Source organism: Dipodomys ordii, unplaced genomic scaffold (genome assembly GCF_000151885.1).
Source record: "Dipodomys ordii isolate 6190 unplaced genomic scaffold, Dord_2.0 Scaffold82, whole genome shotgun sequence".
Lineage (NCBI taxonomy): Eukaryota > Metazoa > Chordata > Mammalia > Rodentia > Heteromyidae > Dipodomys > Dipodomys ordii.
Window position 1 is genome coordinate 12,561,801 of NW_012267298.1, and position 9,165 is coordinate 12,570,965.

General features: G+C 57.3%; 1 protein-coding gene across 2 annotated transcripts; it reads right to left on the bottom strand.

Annotated features, from left to right (window-relative positions):
- Window positions 1-4,308: 4,308 nt before the first annotated feature.
- LOC105992328 (lymphocyte antigen 6A-2/6E-1-like) lies at window positions 4,309-5,956 on the bottom strand. 2 transcript variants are annotated; one of them, XM_013025157.1, is made up of 4 exons: window positions 5,881-5,956; window positions 5,645-5,719; window positions 5,177-5,293; window positions 4,309-4,789 (listed from the first exon to the last, which is right to left on the bottom strand). In XM_013025157.1, the coding sequence occupies exons 2-4, from the start codon at window positions 5,694-5,696 to the stop codon at window positions 4,566-4,568; spliced, it is 393 nt and encodes a 130-aa protein (XP_012880611.1). In that variant the 5' UTR covers window positions 5,697-5,719; window positions 5,881-5,956; the 3' UTR covers window positions 4,309-4,565. The 2 variants fall into 2 exon arrangements, with proteins under 2 accessions (XP_012880611.1, XP_012880612.1); XM_013025158.1 differs by lacking the exon at window positions 5,881-5,956 and having other exon boundaries at window positions 5,645-5,784.
- Window positions 5,957-9,165: the final 3,209 nt, after the last annotated feature.

Sequence of the window (9,165 nt, forward strand, 5' to 3'; positions counted from 1 at the left end):
GGGGTCTGGGTGAGGCGGGATCTGGGTGCAGGGCAAGGAGGGGTCTGGGTGAGGCGGGATCTGGGTGCAGGGCAGGGCGGGGTCTGAGTGCAGGACCTGACCTAGTCTGGGTGCAAGGCGGCCCTGTGCGCCCCCTTGTGGCAGAAGCTCTCCTAGCAGGCCGGCGCCCTCGCCTCCGCACCTGAGTCTAACCACGCAGGACCCAGGCACGGCACCTGGCCCTCTTGGAGGGACGCGCCTCAGAGCGCAGACAAGGAGGCTCCTGCCCAGCTGGCTGGCCTTCCCTCAGGCAAGACAGCGCCCTGGCTCTGCTGACCCTCGGCAAGGGCCCTGGCGGTGGTGGGACACCGAGGGACCCAGCCAGAGCAGACCCTGCCCGGTGCCCACGGTGGGCCAGTGCCACACCCGCAGCAGCGGCCACACGTTCTCTCTGCAGGGCTGGGGCCTGCGCCTCTTCCCTGTGCCCCTGTTCAGGTCTTGGGTCTGGTTTAGGGCTCACCAAGGGCAGGACCGTGGCCACATCAGGTCAGTTCCAGTCTCCACGTGACAGGAGGGCAGGACAGAGAAGCACAGTGCCCAGGCCGGGCTAGGGGGACTGGGCAGCCCAGTCCCAGGCCTGAAGGTGGGTTTGGCCGCTCTCAGTCAGGGCCCAGCTGGGGCCACACAGAGGCCTCTGACCTCCTCAGCACATTCCGATTGAGGCCGGCAGTGCTGAGCATGCGACAAGGCTTCCGGGCTAAAGGCCCAACCCTAGGGGCTCCACACGTCCTGGCCACCTGCTCCAGGATGCACATAAAGAGGTGAGGGGTGGTGAGGGAGGTCTAGCGTTCTGGCAGAAACAGCTGCGTGGGGGGAGGCCAAGTGCGGCAGGTCAGGGGGACGCCTCTGGACAGGAAGGGAGACAGGGCAGGGTGGACCCAGGCCAGTCTGTGGGGCCAAGGAGTGGCAAGCCCTGTCCTCCCCTCCTGTAGCCCACCCCCCGGACCCTCCAGATCCAGGGGGAGTGGGGTCTTTCCCTGGTGTTGGAGGGACGTGACTTCCAGCCTGAGAGGACTTCCTGCAGACTCCCCTCCAGCGCTCTTCTGTCTTATGACTCCTAGTGCTCCCCCCCACCTTTGTATCCGCTCAGGGGTGACGGTGATGTGACAAATAGAAAGCCATACTTCCTGCTGCCTTCCAGCCAGCCGCCCCCCTCGGCCCCCCTCCCCCACCTGTGATGTCCTGCTCAGGACACGGTGAGCAGAGGACCGAGCTGCAGCTGCGGCCAGGGCTGCGAGAGGAAGGACTGCTCCGGCAGCTTCTCATCATGACTCCCAAGGGTGCTTAGGAGCATCTGAGTTTCCTGTCCTGGTCCTCGGGGTTGTGACCTAGATCCACCGCAGCCTGCCCTCAGGCAGGGTGACCTCTTGGGCCTGTATCCTGAAGCCACAGCCTGGACGGAGCTGGGAGAGCAACAGTCACCAAACTCAGCCTAGAGGTTTGGTCTTTGAGACCAGGCCAGGCCTCTCTGTGGGGGAAGGGCAGAGGGAGGGGTCTGCCAACAGGCGGCGCCTGTGCCAGCAGCTGAGGCTGCTCCTAGTTGAGGCTTCCTGGTTGTAGCCAGTGGCTTGCCCCATGTCTGCTTCTTTCCTCCTGAGATGGAATCTCCAGAGTCTTTGGCAGGGCTGCCTGACCGCTGTGGCTCCCCAGTCGGAGCCTCCCACATCGAGTAGCATGCCCCCCACACCCCGCCGTGGGTGAATCCATGGTCTCCTGAACTTTTCTTCCCCGTCTGGTTTCAAATGCCAATCCTTCGGTGCTCAGTCTCCAGAGTAGCTAGGATTGCAAGTATGAGCCACAGGTGCCTGGTAGGCTTTTCAAAAAGTAACAGAAGTTTGACCCATGCAAAGGAGCTATTCAATGTCATTTACAGGTTATTTCTACTGAAACTGCAAACCTGAATTGTTGGACTTGGAAAATGCACAAGGAGTTATTGACTCGCAATCACACACACACACACCACCACCACCACCACCACCACTAGTGAACTGGTTGCCAGTGGCTCACACCTGTAATCCTTTCTACTCAGGCTGAGATCTGAGGATCAGAGTTGGAAGCTAGCTTGGCAGGAAAGGCCGTGAGACTCTTATCTCCACTTAACCACCAAAATGCTGAAAGCGGAGCCCTGGCTTGATTGGCAGAGCACCAGACTTGAGTGAAAAGCTAAGGGACAGAACATACTCTCCCCAGTGGTGAGGACTCCTGACCAGCTCCATCCTGACCAGATGCCTCAGTAACAAACTTAGTCATTATAACTCATTCTAACAACAAAGCCACCCCCGCCAGCACGTGAAGAAGCTGCGGTATCCTCCCTGACAGGCTCTGACAATGGCTCTTACCACACTCTCGCACTCTGATCCTAATGAACCTCAGGCCTGGGCCTGGGGGCTTAGGGTGGGATGGGGGCTTCCCAGGGCTGACCCCACTGGGTGTCCAGCTCTGCCTTTGGGAATCAGAACCTCGGACAAGAGCGCAGCTCTCTGGCGCCCCTAGAGGGTGGACAGTGGTGTTCCCGAGCCCAGGACGCAGGCCCAGGAGTGAACCCCATTTGTGGGGACTGCCTGTGGAAGGGGGTAGGCAGTTAGCCCCTCATTCACTTACGGGGTTTCACACTCACAAACAACACTATACGCTGTTAAATGAGAATCTCAGATAAAGTTATTTTTAACTAACATTTGGGATATACACTAAAGGCTTCAGGATGGTGGCCTCTGGGCACGCTGGCCAGCATGGGGAGCCAGCACAGGACCAGGACCCCGGACACAGGATGCACGTGCATCTGAGCCTGGCCCTGCTGGTGACCAGTGCTTAGGTTTCCGCAAGGGCAGCCCCGCCCCCATGGGACCCCCAGGTTGACCCCTCCCATTTTGGCTCCCCCTGGCTCATCTCCCCTGCACTGCAGGTGCTCAAGGAAGATTTGGGGGGACCCACTATTTGCCCCAAGCATCAGTCCTGAGGGAGGCCCTGGCTCCTACATCCAGGGGACGCGCTCCCTCCTGGCTGTGGGGACACCCCTGAGCAGAGGGAGGGGTGGGATGGCAGGTGGGGGTGGACCGCAGCCTCATTCTGGGATGGGGCCTCTACAGCAGCGCAACAAGGCCCCGCGTGGACGCTAGGGCCGGGCAGGTCAGCCCAGGCGTACTTGGGAGAAGATGGCCAGAGTACTGGCAAAATGTTGCTGAGTCCTTGGGACTGGGTGACTGGACAGGGACCAGCCCAGCAAAAGAAAAGCCAGGTCCCAGTGCTGTGTGAGCAGAGGCTTTATCGGCCTCGGAGGGAGGGTGGCCTGGACCGTGCAGGAGGCCCGCAGGGCCTCGGAATCCTGGGCCCTCTGCGTGGGACAGTGGTGGCATTGGATGGAGCTTTGGACTCCAGCGAAGCCAAGAATGGCCCCCACCTCTGCGGAGGCCGGGCCTCCCAGGAAACTGGCCTAGTGGGGAGCATGCCACCCCTTCTCCATCGAGTACCAGAGCGGCGGCTGGCACCGGAGGGGAAAGAAGAACGCTGTAAGACACAGAGTGTAGTGGAAAGTTGATTAGACCTCCGGGGGAGGGTATGGCAGAGGTGGCACCCGGGCTCCCCTACTGAGGTGCTGAGCCCCCCTCCCCCCAGCCCTCAGGACAGCACTCACTCCAGGATATGGGAGGCTTAGGGAATTACACTGGAGTCCTACTGCTTGTTTTACCTGCCTAGGTAGGTAGGTTAAAGATCTGTTATTCCAGGAGCTATTTTTGAAATATAATTTTATTGTTATTAGGAAGGTGCTGTAAGCCAGCAGTGAGTACATTTCTTCCAATTTGGACAACATCAGTTCTTCCTCTTCCCCCCCCAGCCCCCCCACCCCCCCACACGGGTCACACAGGCTGTTTTCCACACAGTGTCTGCAGAGCACTATGACCGGATTTATTCATCCGCCCCCGTCTGCCCTCCCCCCAAAACCAAACACCACCCCCAACCACAATAACAACAACAAAATTCATGCTTCAATAAACAAGATTTCATTTTATATATTTTTATTGTTCTTATAAAGGGGCTGTACAGAGGGGTTGCATAAGTTACATAAATTAGGTACATTTAGTGCCGAGCACTCCCGTAATCCCAGCTACTCAGGACTCTGAGTCCTGCTGATCTGACGATCACAGTTCAAAGCCAGCCCAGGCAGGAAAGTCCACCAAAAAGCAGGAAATGGAGCTGTGGTTCAAGTAGTAGAGAGCCAACCTTGAGTGACAGACAGCTAGCTCCCAGACCCTGGGTTCAAGCCCCAGTACTGGCACAAATAGAAAAATAAACATAACTCATCTTGTGCCATTCCCCGCCTGACAGGCTCTGAAGACATCTCCCTGCAGTGTACTCTCTCAGAGACCTTGTGACGGCTCCATCTTGGGTCTCCTTTGCTTCACCCCATCCCTCAAGGCTAATTGATACTTAACACTCAGCCTTGGGGCTGCACATCACTGCAGAATTCCTTGTAAAGCGGGCAACCCACTGGGAAAGAAGAGGGCTATGAGGGAGAGGAGGAAGGGTCATCACAGCTGGAAGCCGAGGAGCACCACCCCCAGGCCCAGCAGGAGCCCCCCTGCCAGCATCCAGGTGCTGACCTGCACTGGAACCCCCAAGTTGCACAGATCCTCGCTGCAACAAGATGTCTTTGAGTGGATCATTTTGCCTATGAGTGGTATATTCTTGATGGACATGTTCTTCCCTTTCGGACAAGTAGGGAGGCAGAACTTGTTCTTCATTTTCCTAGACCCTGTAAAAGAAAGGGGGGAGTTGTGACCCCAGGACCCAAGGCAGGCTCAGCCTGGCGTCCCAGGGCTGAGAGTCTCTGCACCCATGCCCACGGGGAGAGACAGAGCCTGGCCAAGCCGCAGACAGGGCCACGAGGGGCAGGGAGGTCAGCCAGGGCACAGGACCACGGGCAGTCTGCTCCAGCTCTTCCCAAGCCAGCCCACCCCAGCCTGGTGAGGGGGGTGGGCTGTGGGGGGATGGACCCCATTGGCAGGATGAGGGGCAGGGACCCCAGAAGCCCCTAGACTCCAGAGAACTGGAAAGGAGGGACTTGCCCCACAGAGTAGCCATTCCTCCAGGTGACCCCAGACGCACCCTGCCCTACCTCCCAGCACAACCCCGGACTCACCCATAGCCATCCCCACTTCCTGGGTGACACAGACCCCCTTGGGGAAGGGGCAGGTGGACTGCTTGCACGTGCTGTCCTGGGTGGCACCCACACACTGGTAACACTGCAGACTCTGAGCTGGGAGAGGCCGAGGCTGTGAGGCAGGGCCCCCCCCCAGGTCCTCCCCGCACACGACCCCATTCCTACCAGCCTGGGAGGCCAGAAGGACAGGCCAGAGGCCCTCCTGCTGGTCACCTCCGCCCGGGGCCTGGGCAGGGGCCAGGCCATCCAGACACACTGGCTGGGTCCTGCCCTGTCCACCACCCAGCCCAGGAGAGGGGGTCAGGGCTTGCCTGGGTGACCGAGGGAGGGGCGGTGGGGCTGCTGGCCAGAGGCTTCTGCCTCCTCCCCTGCCTGGCCCTCAGCTGACCCCAGGGGCCAGCTGCCCAGTTCACCCTGAGCTCTCTGGCCGGGTTCCCCCCAGCTCACCTCTCTCTGCACACAGTAGGGCAGCCAGCAGGATGATCACAAAGGGTGCCATGGCGGGGGAACTGCTCACCTAGGCTGAGGGGTGCACAGACAAAGCTGGGCCTGGGCGCGAGCCGACGTCCCCTCCAGGGCCGGCCCAGGCCCTGCCAGCTCCCCAGAGGAGGAGCGCCTTCCCGAGCCCCCATCCCGTCCCCACCCCACGCAGCCAAGCCCACGGCCCGCCCCGGCTGCCCCACCTGTCCTCAGGTCCTCTGGCTGGCCAGCAGTGGCAAGTGAGGATGGAGCAGAGGAGCGCAGGAGCTGGGCCTAGAGTGAGTGCTGGCCCCGCCCAGGCCCCGCCCACAGCCCCACGGCCCCGCCCAGCCGCTCCCAACACCTCCTCCAGGCAGCTGGCCCCTGGGGCAAGAGGCCATGGTCCCTTTCTCCTGAGCCCACAGTGTTTGTCGTGGGGACTTCCGCCCCTCTGGGACAGGCAGGCTGAGCAGCTGGGCACCGCTGGCCCTCAGGGGCAGGTCAGAGGACAGAGAGGGCTGGAGGGCCTGCCCCGGTGCTGGCACCCAGGAACACTCTGGTAGGTGGCAGGAGGGGACAGGGCACAGGAAGGCACTGGAAATCCACAGCTCCCCATCTGAGATTCCTGGGACCCAGTTTCTTCAAGCAGTTTATTTCAGGGACCCTTCTAGGTGCCTGGCTCTGATTGTCCACATCCTACGTCACCAAACATGAGGGTCCTGGGTCAGATCACCATGGTCACACCTGGGGATCACACCCCACGGTGGGATATGCCCACACATGTTCACAAACACCCCGCCTCGCTGGGCCGCCGCCGCTCGGCTGGGCCGCGTCCCCGAGATCCTTCTATGTGTTGGTTTGTTTGGTGTGTGTGCGCACTCCAGCATGTCACACACATGCCAGTCCTGGGACTTGAACCAAGGGCCTCCTGCTCTTGCTTAGGCGTTTTTGCTCTACCACTGGAGCCACACCACTTTTGGCTTTTTGCTGGTTAATTGGAGATAAGAATGCCAGAGAATTTCCTGTCAGGGCTGGCTTTGAACCTTAATCCTCAGATCTCAGCCTCCTGAGTAGCTGGGATTACAGCTACTGAGCATCAGCACCTGCCTCCACATATATCCCTTCTGTATACACTAAAATTCATGCTGAAGAAGGAGCTCTTTTTGCCTCTGTCTGAGTCTTTGTCCACAAACTTGTCCGACTGGCTGCATCTCCACGCCCCTCAGCACTGCAGTCAGTTACTACCCTTCCAGCAGGCTTTGTTTCTTGTTTGGGGGTGTTTTTTGCTGTTTGTGGGGCTTGAACTCTGGGCTTGGGTGCAGTCCCTGTGCTCTTCAGCTCAAGGCGAGCATCAAGCAGACTTTGATGGTGGCAGGTGTCTCCTCGGGGGTAACGGTGTTTTCTGATGATTGGTGACCCTGAGCATCTTTCCATGTGCTCATTGCCTCCTGAATTTTTTTAATTTTTATTGTTATTATAAAGGTGGTGTACAGAGGGTTACCATTACATCTCAGGTAAGGAGCACGTTTGTTTTTGAACAGTGTCACCCCTTTGCTGACGCTCCTGAATTTCCTCTTGGTGACGTCTACTTCACGTTTTGCTGCCCAGGCTGCGTATTTGTCTCACCTGGGAGAAAATCATGGCAAGGCAGGTTGTGCTGAAGTCTGTAGGGACCCTCAAGTCTCCGACACAAGAGGCCCAGCCAAGTCCAGAGCGGAATGAGAGGAGAGCCCGTCAGCCCCCTGGTTAGCCTACTGAGACGAAAGACAAGAAGAACGGGAAAGGCACTCAGGAAGAATCGCCAGCACCTGGCCCACCCCTGGCTTGTCAACAGAAACCACCTGTGATGTCACAGGGGGTCACTGCCCGCACCAGAGCCATGGCAGAGGGCCGAGGGCAGAGGGCGGACCCCTAGCTGCTCCCTCGAGGCCTAGGAGCTGGGACATCCTGACAGACACCCACTGAGTCACTGTGGTCCTAAGGTCACAGCACCACACATCCATCACCGTCATGCTGGGATACACAAGTCAGCCACGCCGCCCACCGCTTAAGAAATCGGCACCCGGTCCAGCAATAGCACTTGACAGTGCTGCTGGTTTATGTCCACACTAAATGCACTTTTATCTTATTCCAGAGTTGCACTCCTGATATTTATTAAGCAGTAACTGAGCCAGATGCCAGTGGCTCACACCTATCATCCTAGCTACTCAGGAGGCTGAGATGTGAGGATTGCAGTTCAAAGCCAACATAGACAGGAAAGTCTTGAGACTCTTATCTCCAAGGAACCATTAAAAATTTGGAAGTAGAGCTGTGGTTCACATGGTAGAGTACTAGCCTTAAGCAAAAAAAAATCTCAGGGACAGCACCCTGCCTGAGTTCAAGCCTCAGGACCAGGGAAGAAGGAAAAGAGAAGAGAGTGCAGCAGCCGCAGGCAGGTGCTGAGCTGGCCCCGAGTCAGCCAGGCTAGGCACAGGGTGTCCCTGGGGAGCGAGGTGGACCTGCGGGCGCGGCCCGCGGCGGCTCAGGCTCTGTGTGTTGTGTTTTATGTTTTAACTGAAGTGGTGCCATTGCTCCAGTGGTAGGGCACTCGCCTTGAGCGGAAGAGCTGAACAGTGTCCAGGCCCAGAGTTCAAGCCCCACAAAAGCCCCGACCAAAAAAAAAACAAAAAGTCTTGCCGGGCGCGGGTGGCTCACGCCTGTCATCCCAGCTACTCAGGAGGCTGAGATCTGAGGGTCGAGGTTCAAAGCCAGCCTGGGCAGGAAAGTCTGTGAGACTCCTATCTCCAATAAACCACCAGAAAACCAGAAGTTGTGCTGTGGCTCAAAGAGCGCTCGCCTGGAGCTGAAGAGCTGGGGACAGCGCCCAGGCCCAGAGTTCAAGCCCCACAACCAACAACAACAAAAAAAGTAGGAAGAGCCTTCTAGAATAAGGATATGAAGGGTTTTTGATGTTTTGTTTTGTTTTTTTTTCCTATTTCTGTCCTTTTTAAATCATGCTGGAGAGCAAACTCAGGAACACTCCACCACTGAACTACATTCCAAGCTCAGCAAAAAATAAAACATACATATGTGTGTATTTATATATATGGTTGCTATTTATACGTGATATATATATATATATATATACATATGTTGGACGGGACATGGTAGTGAGTATCTATAATCCCAGTTACTGCAGGGTCCGTGATAGGAGGATTGTAGAGATAGGAAGACTGTGGGGACTGGGCCAATGTATGAAACCACATCTGAAAACCAACTAAACCAAAAAGGGCTTGGGTGTGACTCAAGAGGTAGAAAAAAAAGAACTTCGGGGAAGGGAGGGAGGGAGGGGATGGTAGGGGGAAAACAATGGAGGGGCTAACAATGTTCAAGAGGAAGTGTACTCATTACCTCACTCAAGTAACTGTAACCCTCTGTATAGTATCTTTACAATAAAAAAAAAAAAAGAGGTAGAGCATTTGTCTAGCAATCTGAGGCCCTGAGTTCAAACCCCAGAGCCATGTTAAAAG